The sequence below is a fragment of the Pogoniulus pusillus genome, chromosome 26 (assembly GCF_015220805.1).
Source record: "Pogoniulus pusillus isolate bPogPus1 chromosome 26, bPogPus1.pri, whole genome shotgun sequence".
NCBI lineage: Eukaryota > Metazoa > Chordata > Aves > Piciformes > Lybiidae > Pogoniulus > Pogoniulus pusillus.
The window spans coordinates 6,213,893-6,230,320 of NC_087289.1; the positions used below are offsets into that span (position 1 = coordinate 6,213,893).

Below are 16,428 nucleotides of genomic sequence, written 5' to 3' on the forward strand. Positions count from 1 at the left end.
CCTACTTTGGCCTGTTCTTCCTGCATTTTCTGCCACCAGGACCATGATTGCATTAATTGGCATTGTTGGCCCTAAGCAGCCTCACCTGGGATCCCTCATCGAAGTCACCTGGGGCTGTTGTTTAAATTCAAGTTGGTGTTAATGCTTCTTGCCTGACCTGCAGGTACAGCTCTGGCCTTTGGATCTGGGAATGATGATTATGATGGTAAGATAGTGGTGGTGGTGGTGGTGGTGGTGGTGACGACAACGATGACAACTAGTTGGAGAGGATCACCCTGTCATGAGGCAGCCCTGTTCCTGCGGCCTCTCTGCATCCAGGCCCCACTGCTCATGCAGTTGTGCTGTGTTGCAGCAAAGCTAGAGCCCTGCATGGAAATTATACTTGCCAGCCCTATAGCAGTTGCATGAGAATCTCCCTTTGGGTGCCTTGAGGAGGCAAGAGTGGGGGTTTTACAAACAGCCCTGTGGTCCATCCCCCCATGCCAGCATCTCCACAGCCTGAGATCCTGTTGAAAGGTGCCACATAAGAGCATCAGCTGGGCTGGTCAGTGAGAGAGCAGGTACTTCTATTCTGGGAAGGCTCAGCCATGCCTTTCCCTTTATGCCCAGCTCTGTAGAACACTGGTCCTTGCTGTCCTCCCAGAGCATGGGCATTACAGCAGTGCCCACTCTCCTGGAATGGTGATGCCTTTATCCCTGCCTTTGCTGGGGAACCAGCTTGAACTTTTTCATGTGATAGCTTGAGCTCTTGTAAAAAGTGCCCAGGAAAATAGGCAAGAGGCCCACGCTGAGATGTGGCCTGCTTTTCTCATTGCCAGGCCCATGTGCCACTGCCCGTGGGCAGGGACAGGCAGGCCGTGGCACGAGCAGGGCCGGGGGCGAGAGAGAAAAAGAGGAGCAGATGGGTTGTGTGGGATGTGAGCAGGGCTGATGCTGCACTCCAGGAGAGGTTCCAGCCCGGCAGGCTCCTGGGGAGAGGCTTGAAAGGGGTCACCCTGGGAATGACCCCACTTATCCCACACCTGTATCTGTACAGTGCTTTGCATCCAAGGAGAGCTGCTTGGCTAGAATATAGGATGGAGGGGAGAGGCTGGCTGGAGCTGGGAGGGACCCTCTGTCCAGCTCATGCAGGAGCAGGAGCAGATTTGTGCTAGCACAGTTGGGCTGCAGGTGGGGCAGGGCAGCATTATGACTCTGGGCACTGCATTTCCTTGGGACATCTCTAGTCTTTGACTCCCCAAGAATGCTGCTGGTCATGTGTCCCTGGGGAGGTGGGTACCAGGGATGTGAGAGGGGTGGAGGGCAGGGGGTGCAGGATGGACCCCAGCCTCATCCCCTGCCGGTGCAGCTGGCATTCTCCCATGAAGAACCACATCACATGCCCTCCTTACCCTGGCTCTCATCCCACCTTTGTTATGCACCTTTTGGCAGCCATATAACCTCCTTTCTCAAATCCTTTGCAATCTTTTGTCCAATACAAAGCCAGCTCCAGTGGGATGAAGGGTTGTGGGAGTGGGAAACAGGATGTTCTTGCCCTATCTCCTTAAACCTGGGCCACAGCCCCTGGGCTGGGACACCTTGCAGGTGATGCAAGGGCTAGCATCTGACCACGACTCCCCTGGGGTGGTTCTGGGGTTGGGCAGCTAGGCTCACAGCCAGGGAAATAGTGCTGTGCGATGCTCCAGGAGCCCAACAGCATCTGCTGTGATCCAGCCCCACAGCTGGAAGCTGCCCCTGAGTTCTGCATTCTTGATGGTATATTTGGGTGCTGGCTCTGGGTGCTGCGATGGAGCTGAGAGGTTCCCCTGAAGCTTCAGGTGGTTTTAAAGTGGAGAAATGCTCTGTCTATGTGCAAGCAACTCGTGGTGGGGCACGTCTTGCCCAAGCTCTGTAGGCACCTGTGCACAGTGGGAGCTGGGCTGGGTAGCAGCATCTTGGTGGCCTTTGAGTCCTGGTAGGGACAAAGTTGGTGGCCTGGCAGACAGTGGCTGGATGTTATGAGGCTTGGTGGAGGCATCAGCCACCAGAGCTGGAGCTTTCTCTGCTGCAGGCCTGAGATCACATCAGTGCCATTGCCCAGGGCTCACATCACAAGGCAGGGGGCTGCAGAGGCATGCTTGTAGGCTGTCATGGGTACACCCATCTGTGCTGCTTTTAGCCCTGCCAACAAATGTGAAATGGCACTTCTGCTCCATGGCAGTGGCACCTGTGTCCCAGGCGGGGCTCACAAAGCACTTGCTGCTGGCACTGCCACCCTCTCCAAACACCTACCCATAGCCCAGTCAGGGATGTCTCTATCCTTGGCTATTTCTACTGGCTCTCGGTAGTCAAAGCCTGGGTGGGGATGTTGCTGTGTGTGCTGCCTGTGCCGTGGTCAAGTAACTCCTTTGCATGGTTGTTTTGGGGGACCAGAGGCACACAGCTGGGCTGGGTGCAGACAGTGGGGATGGCCAGGCCTGGCAATGGGTGTGGTAGACCCCATCACAGTAGTGAGACGTTGGGAAACAGGAGAGCCACCCCACTCAGTAGCTGTGCTGGGTGTGAGCCCAGGGCAGGCAGCCAACAGGTTGTCAGTAGTGTGATGAGTTTGCCTCAGTGCACCACCTGCCTTTGGAAAGAGGCTGCTCCCAGGAGGCTCTGATTGCAAGTCTGTGCCCAGTGCAAATGGATGGCACTGTCTCCATCCCTCACGTGAGCTGCCCAGGGCACAGCTGTGGTAGCAGTGATGCCTGGACTGCATTTGAGCAGATGGGGCACCTCCAGCTGTGCTGCCTGGGGCAGAGGCTTCACAGAGGCTTCCCTGCCTGAGTTCAGTGGGGGTGGAAATCCAACCTTGCTGGGTGGATGAACAGCCCTGCTGGGATGTGCGGCTTCATCCTCGTCTGTCACTACATCTTTGGTCACCATGACAACAGACAGGGAGGGAAGCAGGAGCAGACTGGCAGCCCTGGGGGCTGGGGGCCATGGACTGGCACCCACATGAACCCTGAGGGGTGGGTGGTAGCTGGCAGGACACCTGGGTCACTGCTGGGCCCTTGGTGGTGGGGAGGGAAGTTGTGTGGGGAACTGTGAGCTGCCTACTTTCCTGCTTCTGATCAAAAATCACTGGTGGGAGACAGTGGGTTCATCTGGGGGCACATGTGCTGTGGCAAGTCTGGGCAGACCCTTCACCCAGTGTTTTGGCACACTGAGGCTCCAGCTGAGCAGCTGAGTCACACTGCCACCCAGAGTGATGCTAGGTAGGCAGGGATGTTTAATGGGGTTTGTGTGTCCAGGCCACCATGGGGCTGGTGGCCTTTCCAGATGTGGCAGTGACTGGAGAGGGAGGTGGCATGGACAGGCTACAGGGTTGTGCCCCAGCATGGGTTGACATGCAGGGTGCATGCACTGCCACCCTTTCTGTGTGCTTCAACAACCAAGGATGTTCCCTGCCCCAGTAACCCTTGGCATCTATGGGGACAGAGGTTTGCAGGTGGCTGCAGGGCCCTCTTCTTGTCCCCAGCTGGCTGCCAGGCTCTGGGGAACGAGACGAGCAGTCTGCAGGAGCACAAGCACCTCCCTGCCCTTCCCAGCCCACGCACCCACTTGTGCCAGCAACTTTTGGCACATGGGTAGTGTGTTCCTGGCAGCCCAGCCCTCTCCCATCTGGTATTTATCTCCTTCCCGAAATCCCTCCTGCTGTAGAGGGATGCCCAGTTCCGGGGCGGGGGGAAGCCTGGGCCCCATTGCTCACTCTGCAGTGAGGCAGTCACCACGCTGGCAAGGGGGAAGATGCCAGGCTGCAAGACTGCAGGGAGGGCGGTGGAGAAAAGGACCCTCCCACACCACAAACCTGCATGTGGATCCCAAAGAGGTTTCTCTGGGGCATTATGGCTCCCTGTGAGCCCTGAGAGCAACATCACAACAGCAGCTTTGCCCGAAACCCTTCGTCCCAGAATGACAGCAGTGGGGGCTGCTTCCTTGGCTAGGGAGCATATCATCCTCACCCTGACCCCAACACCACTGTCTGGCTGCCAACAGCCTGCCAGCACTGCATACCCCCCTCCTCCAAATCCTGGGTGCCCCAAAGCTGCAGGAGCCAGGAGAGCCTGTGGGTTGCCTGGGCAACTGCAGCCAGGCGGTGATGGGGAGCAGTCCAGGGGAGTGATTGCCATGGAGACCAGAAGAACATGATCACCTTGGAAACAGTCCTGTTTCTGCACCCCATCCCCTCAAGCTGTAATCTCAGGAGGTGTGCCCCAGACAAGGGTCCCCTGCCCACCAGCCACCACCGATGAGTATGCCCTTGGGCTGACTCCCTGAGGAGACTCAGCTCCTGGCACATTTTCCCATGCCTGCACTTCAAGGCACAAAGCAAGAGGCAAGGCTGAGCTTGGCTTCTTGGCTTTATCACTCACACACCACTGCAAGCTGCTCCTGCTCCCGGTCCCAGCAGGAAAATTGGGTGCAGTTGGAGCCAGAGGTGCGGGCAGGCTCCAGGGCACCCCAGCACTGTCCTCTTGCTCTGGGAGGACAGTGGGCACCCTGCAGAGAAAGATGCCATCCCCCTTCCCAGTTGGCAGAGCAGCTGGTGAAGGGGCATACTTCATTCCTACCAGTGCCTGGGTGCCCCAACATGGTCTAGGCAATCACTGTAGGCACATGGATTGTGGAGGAAGGACAAGAGTGGCACCAAGGTGTGGCACTGCAGTGGCTTGGGGAGAGGCTGTGTTTCTATCAGCTCACCATGCCCACTGCATCCCACCAGCTCTGGTCTTGTCTCAGCCATCCTTCCCATAAAGCTATGCATTGTAAAAGCAAAACAAGGGAAAAGTCCCATGTATCTTTGATGAGGCATCAGGGCTGGGAAAAGGTCAAACAGCCACCAGCCAAAGGAATGGCTCAGTGGGGCACGGTACTCAGCTTCTTGGCTCCAGCACTGAGTATGTCTCCCTCAAGCCTTCATTTTCAGGTGGAGTCACTCTAGCAGATGATGGAAGAGTGAGGGGGTTGTAACTCCACCCCACTCCCAAAACCAGGTAGAGGGGAACCCCAGGAGCATTTCCTGCCAACAGGAACCACACAGCTGCACATGAGGGGACAGCTGAGATTTCTGCAAGCTCCGGACTTGGCTTGGTTTGCAGTGCCCTTTTTTGGGCAGCCTCTAGTTGCTTTCAGGCCTGGTAGAGGGGCACCACGCGGTCAATGGGTCCGCGGCAGATGGGGCAGAGGCGGGCAGGCAAGGCCTGGAAGCAGCGGAAGCAGCAGCAGATGTGGCCACAGCTCAAGAGGACACATTCGCGGGGCCGTGTCAGGCAGATAACACAGAAGTCCTCCAGCCCCCCATCCCCAGCTTCCTCACTGTCTGGCTCCTTGTCCTCACGCTGCTGCTTGAGGCGGGCACGGCGGTAGGCACGGCAAAGGGCATGCAGGAGAACGGCCAGGCCTGCTGCAGCACACAGCACGGCCACCCCCTTCCACAGCCCGCTGGCTGACTCCAGCTCTGCCAGCACTGTCTGCCAGTCGCCCAGGCACAGGAAATACTCGCCTGCCTGGGCTGGTGGCTCCAGGTGCAGGGAGCCATCGGGGTGCAGGGCCAGCTCCCCAATGCCTGTCAGCCCAGCCCCCACCCGCAGCATCTCCTCCGTCTCCAGGATGCCCTTGGGTTTCTCCCCACTCAGGTACTGGCCCAGCAGGTCGCGAAAGCCATGGACCGGCTGCTGGAACCGCTCATACACTGTCTCCAGAGGCAGGCAAACAGCTCGGAGTGGGCTCTCCACAGTCACGTGTGTCGCTGCCTCAGTGTCTGCCGAGGCCAGCAAGAAGGGGACAGTGTAGACCTGCTCAGACAGCACCCGCTCGCTCTCGCTCCTGCAAGTGGAAAATGCAGCACTGGGATGTGGCCAACACAGAGGAACTCTGTGCTCCTAAGGCTGACCCGAGGGTAGAGACTAGGGCTTTTAACTGAGCCACTTTCTGCTTCTCAAGTGGACCCAGAGGATGGGGGTTTGGACCTGTCAGTGCAAGCCCACCTCCGCTCTCCCCTCCCGCCACTCACCAGTTCCGGGCCAAGCTGTTCCAGATCAGCCGATGCTCCTTCACAAGCAGTTTCTGGATCACACCCTGCAGCCCTTCATGGTAGTGGCTGGTCAGCACAGCCTTGGCTGGCAGCACTATGCCTAAGGACCAAGAGATGCATCATGGGTAAAGGAGGAGAGCACAGTGTTTGTCCCTGGTGTGTGGCCACAGGATCTCCTTACCTTCCAGGGCAACGTAAGGCAGGCATCTCCCATCAGCTGCAGATACCAGTGCTGGTAAATCATCATCAACCTGGAGCTTTGGGGCCTCCTGGAAGAACAGAGACTGAGCATGAACAGAGGCAGGAGCTGACAGGCTGGCAAGCAGAGGCTGGGTGATGTATAGCCTTTCGGGGATCTCTGGTAGGATGTCACCTGCTTGGTCTTGGCCATTGTAACTTCAGTAGAGGTGCACTCAAATCAAAGGCTTTGGGATGGGCAGTGGGGAAGGGACAGTGGGCAGGAGAGAATATCTGAGGCACAACATGAGGGACAAGGCTACCTGTATACGTGTCACGACTTTGGCTTTCTTCCTGTACAGATAATAGAAGAGGCCGGAGAAGGCAAGGCTGGAGCCCAGACACAGCAGCTCCCCAGGTGTGATGGGTGGCGCATCCATCATCTCAGGCTCTGGCAGTACGCCTGCAAGGTGAGCATGGTGGCTGCAGGACAGCAGTACCGGCCTAGGGCCAGGCACGGCCTAGGGCCAAGCACTGCCCCTGTCCCCACGACGCTGGCTTTGTCCCTGCAGAGCAGGGGTAACTCACAGACTCCCGGTCCCCAGGGCGCTGCCGCCCCAAAGCCAGGCTCGCCTGTGGCCGGGGCCGAGCACAGCTCAGCTCCAGCTGCACCTCAGCCCGGCAGCCCTGGCTCGACCCGACACCCATAGTGCTCTGCGCCCATGCTCGGGCCGAGGCCCAGCACCTGTAACAGAGACCCGGCCCTGCACCCAGGCTCCCACCTCGGCCCGGCACCTGCAGCCGGAGCCCTGCCCGGTGCTGGTTCCCCAGCCCCACCCGGTCCCGCCGCTCACGCCTGCCTTCCTCGCTGTCCCCCGCGCCCTCGAGACCCGAGCGCCCAGGCCCGCACCCCGGCCCCGCCGCGCTGGCTGCCGGGAAATGGAGTCCCACCCCGAGGCCTTGTCCGGGACTGCAACCCGCGGCAAGCCCCGCGCCGAACTACAGCTCCCGTCAGGCAGTGCGCCCGCCGCTGCCAGCACTACAGCTCCCGGCGGCCTCTGCGCGCCGCTCCTGGCCGCGGGGGTGGCTGAGCCCCGGTACGCGGCTGGGGGTGACTGAGGACCTGGGGAAAGCGCTCAGGGCGCAGTGTGGGCAGGGGTCTGGTCAGAGCGGGCCCTAGGCGCTTTGTGGAGAGGACTCGGGCGTGGTCTGGCCCCACGGTGAGAGGGGGTGTCACTCGTTCTGTCACTTTCGCCTGGGGGCAGCGGGGGACCTTCCGTCCCCTGGGCCGAGTCTGCGGAGCTGTCCCAGCCCGGAGCCTGCCTTCCCGTCGCCCCAGCCTCCCCCTGAGCCAACCTGTCACTTCACGGCTGGGGATGAGCTCTGTGTCCTCTCAGACCCTGCCTGGTCTGCGAGGGCTGAGAGTTGACCATGCTGCTACCGCTCTCTTTTGCTGAACGTCTGCTCCTCTCCCTCTGTCCTTCAAGACATCTCCCACTCCCCTCTCTTGCTCCCTCGGGATTTCTCACCTCCTGCTCCTGTCCCTCGAGATGTCTCACCACCTACACACTCCCCGGCCTCTGAGTCACCCCTTGCTCCGGATCACAGCTCTGCCCCCACCCTGACACTGTGAAGCACCCGGAGCCGCCAATGTGAGTGGAAACTGCTTTTAATCGTTAAATAAATTCAGCGACAGCCACCCACAGCTGAAGGCACCAGAGTCCCCGCTGCCGCCCCCTGGTCCCAGCAGAGGTGGATAGGGAAGCCAAGCCAGACTGGGAGGGGGAGAGGGAAGGGCACAGCCAGGTGGCCCCCAGCTTGCATCTCCAGCAGTTCAGGGAGCGTTGGAGCAGGTCTCCAGTGCGCTCCCGGGACTCCACTGACCTGCCTGCCCAGGGTGGGCTCCGTGTCACTGGGGGTGCTGAGCTGTGCCCATCAGGGTGCACGTCAGGGTTATGGGGCAGAGCTGCGTTTTGGGGTTGCTACGGCTTCTCTGCTGGCCGTGCTGTCCCTCAGGCTGTGGATGGGTACCTGGTGTGGGGCCGTGGGTGCTGCGGAGGGAGGCAGAGGTGTGCGCTGTGTGCACAAGGGGGAACAGTGACAGAGGGTGACCCAGGAGGTGGCCCTGCTCTCTGCCTGTGGGCCAGCGCTGGCAGCCAGTGAAGGCTGGGGGCAGAGGAGGCACAGGAGAGCATTGTCTCCTCTGTCCCCGGCATCCTCCCCATCACTACCACACCTCACAGTGCTTGCCAGGGTTCATGGGAGAGCCCAGGGGACAACCAAAATGTTCAACAAAGTCCCGGGAGTTGCTGAGGGTGCCAATGACACGGTACTTGTCAGGGCTGTGGGGGTCGGTCACCAGCCCTTCATGGGAGCTCTCCGGTGTCCTGACAGAGCACCACACCTATCAGAGCAAGAGCAGCCTCAGGAACTGGCAGGCTGTGGAACGGCTCTGAGGGGCCAGGGAGGGATGAGAAACGGCACCATCCCGTTCCACCCTACCTGTGCAAAGCCCACGAAGAAGAGCTGATGGTTGGTGAGCCCCAGGGCTGGCAGGCGTTTCTCCTCCCCGTTCTTCTGCAGCCAGGACTTGTACGCCTGTAGGAGAGGTACCCTGAAGCCCCCGGGAAGGAACAGATAGGCACGGGGGTCCTCGGGACAGCGGCACTCACGTTGTAGGCTGCTTTGAGCCCGCCGTTGTCAGCAATGTTTTCGCCCAGCGTCTGCCTGCCGTTGACCTTCTCACGGTGGACGGTGTAGCGGCCGTACTGCTCGGTCATGCACGCCGTCCGGTTCTTGAAGGCCTCCAGGGAGGAGTTCTGCCACCACGGCCGCAGGTTGCCCTCTTTGTCGTACTCCCGGCCTGTGGAACAGAATCATGGGATAGGCTGGGATCAGGGAATGCCAGCCCCCCGATGACCCCCTGCTGCAGGGGGTCCTGAAGCAAGGTGGGCTGTGGTGAGAACAGCACCAGGGGACACTGGGAGACCTTGTGCCTATGCCCAAGAGAGATGGTGCCCCTCAGCTCCTGCTCCAGGCAGGCTTTGGGCTCAGCCATGTTCTTGGATCCCCAGCCATCCCCAGTGGGTCCCAGCTGTCCCAGGCTGAATTTGTCACCCCACATTCCCCCATTGATCTCCATCTCAGGTCCAGGGCTGTGGTGAAGGTGCAAAGCAGAGTGGATGTGAGAGGGACCCATCCTGCACCCCACAGGGAGGAGAAGGATGAGGAGGGAACCAAGGCTGCAGACACTGTGTCCTCACCAAGCAGATGGAGCGAAAGCTGCACAGAGAAGCCAGGGGGAGGTATCAGCAGGTGCCACCTGGGGAGACAGGACGATAGAAGGGGGGGCGGCCAGGGAGGCATGAGCACGCATGATGCAATGGATGGCAAAGCAGGACCCTCGTGCTCCCACAGCACCCCTCCCCATGCCAAGGGCCAGGGTGGGGGCAGGAAGGTGCAGGGCGTCAGGGCTGGTGCTGTCCATAGGCTCTCACCTTGATCATCGAATGCATGGGTCAGCTCATGTCCCATCACCACGCCAATGCCACCAAAATTAAGGGCTCTGTGGGACCGCAGGAGAGACAGGTAAGTGCAGGGAGATGATGCTGTTGCAGCCTACCCATCTCCTGGATACCCTCTCCACAGCCAGGGCACCCCCTCCATAGCCTGGGCACCCCATCTGTGTCAGGGCAAGACTCTACTCCAGCTGGCAACCAGCTGAGAATAAGTTTCACTGGGGACACTGGTGGCCCCACAGTTGTTTTACAGGCTGTCTTGGGTGCAGAATGTAAAGCTCTAAGGGACCCTCAAGCCCACCAGAGCTTTTTTTTATGACTGTGGCAAGCTCTGTGGGGTGCTGGCTCTGATTCAGGCACCTCCCACCCCCAGGAGATGCCCCTTATCCCTGTGTCAGGCTCACTTGGGGTGGTTGCGGGCGTAGAAGGGGGCCTGCAGGATGCCGGCAGGGAAGACGATCCCGTTCTTGGTGGGCAGGTAGTAGGCATTGACGGTCTGCGGGGTCATGCTCCACCTGGGGCAGGAAGGTGGGGCAGGGGACAAGCAGGGATGTGTGCCCTCTCCACCCCACCCAGGCACTCTCTTGTGCTGTCTCCCACCACATGTCCCCTGCTCTGCCCTGCTCAGGGCTGGCACTGCTGTCCCTGTCCCATGACTAAGGGACCCTGTCCCAGAGACAAGCCAGAGCCACCACTGGTGAGCTACAATGCTGTACTATCCCACAGTGGGAGCTTCCCCCGAGTGGCACCCAGGCCATGCTGGGGACAGTGCTGTGACACCATGCTGGCATGGAAGGTGGGACAGGAGACAGGAGGGACACTGTGCCAGTATCACATCCTTCCGCCCACCCCATGCCCTCCCCCTTACTGGTCTCGGTTGGGGGGTTTCCGGAGCTGGTCAGCCATCACTTTGGCAGAGAAGTTGTAGAAGTTGAGCATATTCTGGAAGAAGGAGTCCTCTGAGACCTCATACTGGTGAGGAAGAGGAGAGATAAGGAGGAGCCCATTGGGGTCATTCCCCCTCCCTGGCCAGGGTGGCTCCGTGTAACGCCCCATCCCAAATAGGTCCCCTGAACAGGGACATTGCCTTACCATGGGGCCTCCTAGGGCTTGGTGTGAGCAGGAACCAGACACCCTCCCCACAAGCTGAGTGCCCCCCTACCCCATCGTAGACATCATCCAGCTCCTTGTTGTCCAGGATGAAGTCAGGGAAGCCGATCATGTCATAGATGGCATCAGCCTGTGTGGGGAGAGGCCACAGCAGTAAGACTGGACAAGTTTACTGGGATGGGGGGAGATCTCTCACCCAGTGTTCTCTCTGAGGTCACCTTCTCCTTTGCAGCCTGCCTGGTCTTTTCGTCCATCCAGTCCAGCTGGTCCAGGGACACCTCAAAGGCTGCCCGAATCTCGCTGATCATCTCCTCAGCCTGACAGGAGAGGGAATGAAGCCTCCCTGCCCCGAGCAGCCCCTCAGGCAGGGACAGGGTGGGCAGGATGTGACCTCTCTGGGGTTGAGGGGCCCATTTCTCTGCTCCCTGCCTTCCAGCCCCGGGGGTTTAGGAGGCATAGGAGGGGTTCAGTGGATGACAGTGGGGAGGGGACAGGGGCAGAAGTGTCCTCACAATGGCCTTGCTGTCCCGGTCAAAAGTAGCTTTGACGAAGAGGGAGCCCAGGGCGAAGCCCAGTGTGTCATCCGTGTTAGAGATGCAGGTTTGCCAGCGGGGTGTGCAGGACTGCAGGAGCAAGATGGGTTATCTGTGAGACCCCCATCTCCCTTTCCTCCTCCACTCCCTTCCTTCAGCACACCTCTGTCCCTTGCCCAGGAGGGAGTTGCTCAGCAGCTAAACCTTGCTCCCAAGAGATGGACCCTGGGTTATCTCTGCAGCATCTGAGGCTCAGCATTCCAAGGGCAGAGTTGGGCCTGGCTGCTTTCAGGCTGGGGAGAGAGGGGACTATTCCTAAGGCCACAGTTACCTTCCTGGTGCCATAGAGTGTCTCCAGTAGCTTCTCCTGGGCTGTCTCAAAGCGCTGGTCCAGGCTGGAGGCTGTCTTCTGCACCAGATTCCAGATAAGGTAGTTGTTCAGGATGCTGTGTGGGCAGAGAGGCACTGTGGCTCATCATGATCCATTGGGATGTCCCAGCTTCCAAGCCACTGGCAAGCCCAGATCATGTCCCCAGCATGGGGGCAGCCCCAAGTGGGGCATGACCAGATGTTCATAGGCACCTCACCTCTTGTCGGTGCCATTGATGAGGTCAGAGACCTGCTGGAGGTAAATGTCCCCATACACCACCACAGGCTCCGTGTCCACCAGCTCCAGGGGTGCCAGGGAGTAGGACAGGTAATCCAACCAGTCAATGGCAGGGGCCAGGGCCTGCAGGGGACATGAAGATGTGGCACCGGGATGCTCGGCATGGTTCTGCCACATCCTGTCTAGAGTTGGGGGATCCCCTGGGGCAGGAGTTGAGCTCCTAGGAAGGTCCCAAGGTCCCTCACTACCCCAGATTCCCTCTCTGTCTCCAAACACCTGTCCCATGGCTCCCCACAGCTCTCAATGCTGCAGGACAAGGACTGGATCTGGTGAACAACCCCATGCAGGGTGGCAGCTCCCCCCAAATCCTAACAACCAAGGGGATGAACATTCCAGCACCCAGCACATGCCCCAGAATGGATGGGGCTGCCTGGAATATCTTGGGGTGGGGTGGGCAGCAGCAGGCACAGACTCCTCAGTGTCCCAGCAGACAACCTTGCTTCACGTTCACAAGGGAGTTCCCCAGGCTGCGCCCACCTGCAGCTCAGCAATGCTCATCTTGTGGTAGATCTTCTCATCATCCCGCCGCTCCGCCTGGGGCACAGTGATGTTGGCCAGCTGGGTTTCAAAGTCCAGCACCTGCTGCATCTGGAGGCGGGTGGGCTCTGGGGCCCCTCCCAGCAGCGTGCCCAGCTCCACCATGTAGTCCAGGTATGCTGCAAGGACCTGGTGGGATGCCAAGCCACAGCTCATCCTACCTTCCTGGCAGGTTCCAATCTGCTGTCTGGGCACCATGCCACCCAATGGGCAGAGCACAGCTGTCAGGTGTCCCCCAGTGCTGCTTTCACCCCATTGTGGTGGGTTTCCCTCGACTGCTGCTGGCAGCATGCCTAGCACCCAGTCTCACCCTCTCATTGGCAGTCTTGTTCAGGTAGTAATCCCGAGATGGGAGGAAAAGCCCTGACTGGTCCACCTGTGGGAAGAGAGGGGCAATACAGTCATCCTGCTGCCCACCCTGGTTCCTGCTGCCCCTGGGTGCTAAGGTGCCAACCTGGATAACATTGCTGTTGGAGCTCTTGGAGTCTGCACCCACATACACTGTGAAGAAGGGGGTCGCCCGGTATGTGCCAGACACCATCTTGAGTACCTCCATGAAGCTGGTCTGGTTCCAGGATCCAGTGACATTCCATCCCCCAATCTGCTGGCAGATGCACCTGGTGCCTCAAGGAAGGATGAGGTCCATCCCCGAGGGGTGTCTCCTCCCCAGTTCTGTGAAGAGCTGAGTGGGAGACATGTTGGGCTGAGCCCTAACAGCTCAGCTCATGTGTGGATGGCCCCTCACCTTGTCGATCAGCTCCATGAGGGGCTGGGAGCCCAGCTCCTCTATCCTTTGCTCCTTGAGGCAGGACAGGTAGTACCGCTGTGTCTTTCGTTCTGCCTCGCTGCTGGAGTTGAAGGTGGTGTTCTCTGCAGGATGCTGTGGGTCAGCCCTGGGGACACTGGGACTCTGGCAGCCTGCACCCAGAGCTCACCTGCCCAGTAGCTCTGACACTCCAAAGCCTACCTAGCAGATGTTTCATGATGGCCTGGTTCTGGTCCCAGATGCTGTTGAAGGTGCTCCACTTGGAGCGCCCATTGGGCAGTGGGTTTCTCTTGATCCATCCCCCACAGGAGTATTGGTAGAAGTCCTGGCATGGGTCTGTCTCCACATCCAGAGCCTCCAGAATCTTGCTAGCCACCCGGACGCAGGCGTCCGTCAGGCACGTGCTGTGAGAGGGATCTGGCAGGGGAGGCATGTCCATGGCTGTGCGCATGCGCTGGGGACACTGAGGCACAAAGCAGGGCCAAGCCCTGCCTGCACTCTGGGGTGGGCAGAGCACCCAGAGCAGCAGCCCCACCCTGGCCCATCCCTCCCCGTTACGCTGTGTCCCCGACAGGTGCTGGGGCGTGAGGGCTGCAGGGCCCCTCCCTACCTCTGCGGTACTGGATGGCCAAGGCGACAACAGCGATGCCAAGCAGCAGGGCCAGGGCGAGCGCGATGGCGCAGAGCACCAGCTCCAGCTGGCTGCGCGAGGCCAGGCGGCTCAGCAGCGGCCCCGGGCCCTTCCGAAACCCCACCTGGGCAGGAGCAGGACCTGCCATCACACCAGGGGGGACCAAACCTTGCCAATCCCCCTTCCCTCCCCTACTGCCCCCCACTGTCTCGTTTGGTGAGGACCAGGCCACCAGCCCTGGTGAGCTGGCACTGGTGCTGGTGGCCCCCCCTGAGCTGCAAGGAAGTATGATGGCCTGGGCGTACTCTGCTGCATTTTGGCCGCTCCCCAGCATGTCCCTGGGGACAGCCAAAGATGCTTTGGCTCCTGGCCCTGCTCCTGCTGCCCACCCGGCTGTGGACATGCCCTGTCTGAGGGCAAAGAAGGGGCTGTGGATGGAAAGGGGAAGGATGGATGGGCAGGGGTAGACCTCACCTCCACGCTGTCAGGAGAGGCGCTGCCATCCCCTGCTGGCTCCAGCCCCTCCTCATCCTGCAGTGTGGCACGCTTGTAGTCGGGCATCTGCCAAGAGAGGGAGCAGTCTGGGATGTGGGCATGGGATTTACTGCCCCCTGCCCTGCCATGGCCTTTGGCTCTTACAGCTAGGGCTGGTGCTCACTCAGCGGGTGCACAGGGTTGCCGAGGCAGTCCTTGAGCACCCCTCAGTGTTTCTGGGCTTCCCTCAGAGGTCGTGCCCCGCCCTGAGTGGCCCTACAGAGCACAGGGAGAGCTGCTGGTGCAGGGCTCAGGGGCTCACACCAGAGCATCCCTCTGTGTCGCCATGGCAGCCATGGCATCAGCCCTGCCGACAGGTGCCACATCGCCACGGAGATGTGGTCCTTGTTGCCAGGCAACAGTTGCCTAGTGCTGCTGCCTCACCCCTCCTCCCCCGCCTGGAACTTTCCATGCAGATGTGCACCAGTCCGAAACATCTGGAAATGCCTTCCACCCTATCCTGGCCCCTAGGGTACCTGAGGCACAGGGCCAAGTCTGTGCAGTGGCAGGGGGGGCACTTCTGAGGGGCCAGCTGGTAGGGCAGGATCCCCCCACTCCTGTCCTTACAGGGCAGCCTGGCAGGGGACCCAGCCATCAGGGCTGTCAGAGACTCAGCCAAGAGGGAGGTGGTGGAGCTGAGCCAGAAGCTTTGGTGTGGGGGATGAGCTGGAGGAAAAAGCTGGAGTCTTTGGTAAAAGATAATCAGCAATGCTGCTGGTCGAGAGCCATCCTTGGGCTTCAGAGTTAATGCCTGGGGGGGCTGGGGCTCACCCTCCCATCGGTGCCGAAAACTAAAGTGATGCCCTGGGCCTGCCTGCAGGGCTTGTGTCAGGAGCTAGGAAGATGCCAGCGCAGGAAGGGTGAAGCAGAGCAAATGCCCCATGCTCAGCTTTGCCTACTGTCATCACAGTGGGGCAGGGGGGGACTAAGCCAAGGACTGTCATGGTGGAAGGGTGCGAGACTAGGATCAGTGGTGGGCTCGGGAGCTAGTGGCATTGTGTCCTGTGGGAACTCAGCCAGCCAGGCACCCCCACTACCTTGGCTCCCCCAACATACTCCTCTCCTCTCTGGGGTGGTCTTTGTCCTCCTGAGCGCCAACTGGCCGCACCCCTTTCTCAGCACCTCCCGGCACCTTTCATGCAGGAGGAAGAAGGACCTAGTCCTGGAGCTCCTCCTGATGCCTCTCTGGGGCTGAAACCCATAGAGACAGCCCCCCCTTCCCTTCAGGACTGCTGCCTTGGGGAACACCCTACAAACATCATCACTGTACCCCCAGATCTACTTTGTGCCTCGATGGAGCAGGGTCTGTGGGGTCATCTCTGAACCACCCCAGCTCCCTCTGCTCAGCACTAGTCAGGGATTTGGGAGGGTCCTTCCTCCCCCGTCTTGCCCCCCCACTGTGGAGGATGGAGATCCTCCATCCACAGGGATCCGTTTGCCCCATTCAGCCCCCAAGCTCTCACCCTCTTGACTGCTCCAGGCCCCGAGCCCCTTCTCACGCAGCCCCCCCACCCTTCCAGCTCCTTGAGAGCCCCCCAGGCTCCCTTCGTCCCTGTCTCCCTCCTTTCCCCCTTCGCCGGTGCCCCTCCGTCACCAACCTCCGCCTGCCCCTCTCCCTGCTTGTTGCCCCCGCCCTGCTCTGCAGCTGCCCCGGGCACTCACGGCGTGTCCGAGCTCCTGGAGGGCCACGTTCATCCTGGCCATCCCGGGCCGCCTCCCGCCTAGCTCCGCTCCCCGCCCGGGCCGCGCCGGGCCCCCGCCGCCGCCGCCGCAGCGCCGCCTGCCTCCGCCACCGCCATGGCCCGCACCGGGCGCCGCGCCGCCGGCGGGAATGGCACCGGGATCGGGACCCAGGCAGGGATGGGGCCACAGGGGCTGGTACAGGCAGGGCGCGGAC

At 60.4% G+C, this 16,428-nt stretch overlaps 2 protein-coding genes and 2 long non-coding RNA genes across 8 annotated transcripts; 2 read left to right on the plus strand and 2 right to left on the minus strand.

The window, feature by feature from the left end:
• The first annotated feature begins 140 nt into the window (after positions 1 to 140).
• On the plus strand, positions 141 to 6,282 carry LOC135187131 (uncharacterized). The gene is made up of 2 exons (XR_010307202.1): positions 141 to 205; positions 5,661 to 6,282. It is a non-coding gene; the product is annotated as an uncharacterized LOC135187131 (long non-coding RNA).
• LOC135187129 (mitochondrial ubiquitin ligase activator of nfkb 1-A-like) lies at positions 4,368 to 6,678 on the minus strand. The gene is made up of 4 exons (XM_064165575.1): positions 6,559 to 6,678; positions 6,240 to 6,327; positions 6,038 to 6,158; positions 4,368 to 5,850 (listed from the first exon to the last, which is right to left on the minus strand). The coding sequence occupies exons 1-4, from the start codon at positions 6,676 to 6,678 to the stop codon at positions 5,154 to 5,156; spliced, it is 1,026 nt and encodes a 341-aa protein (XP_064021645.1). The 3' UTR covers positions 4,368 to 5,153.
• LOC135187130 (uncharacterized) lies at positions 6,615 to 7,938 on the plus strand. Its single transcript, XR_010307201.1, has 2 exons — positions 6,615 to 6,705; positions 7,723 to 7,938. It is a non-coding gene; the product is annotated as an uncharacterized LOC135187130 (long non-coding RNA).
• Positions 7,887 to 16,305, minus strand: ECE2 (endothelin converting enzyme 2). 5 transcript variants are annotated; one of them, XM_064165573.1, is made up of 19 exons: positions 16,194 to 16,305; positions 14,472 to 14,558; positions 13,977 to 14,121; positions 13,568 to 13,783; positions 13,346 to 13,470; positions 13,055 to 13,204; positions 12,911 to 12,976; positions 12,541 to 12,729; positions 11,984 to 12,126; positions 11,728 to 11,842; positions 11,376 to 11,486; positions 11,082 to 11,180; positions 10,916 to 10,993; positions 10,622 to 10,725; positions 10,158 to 10,268; positions 9,733 to 9,800; positions 8,908 to 9,098; positions 8,738 to 8,833; positions 7,887 to 8,639 (listed from the first exon to the last, which is right to left on the minus strand). In XM_064165573.1, the coding sequence occupies exons 1-19, from the start codon at positions 16,233 to 16,235 to the stop codon at positions 8,463 to 8,465; spliced, it is 2,313 nt and encodes a 770-aa protein (XP_064021643.1). In that variant the 5' UTR covers positions 16,236 to 16,305; the 3' UTR covers positions 7,887 to 8,462. The 5 variants fall into 5 exon arrangements, with proteins under 5 accessions (XP_064021643.1, XP_064021640.1, XP_064021641.1 ...); XM_064165570.1 differs by having other exon boundaries at positions 13,055 to 13,201; positions 16,194 to 16,297; XM_064165571.1 differs by lacking the exon at positions 16,194 to 16,305 and adding an exon at positions 14,637 to 14,743.
• Positions 16,306 to 16,428: the final 123 nt, after the last annotated feature.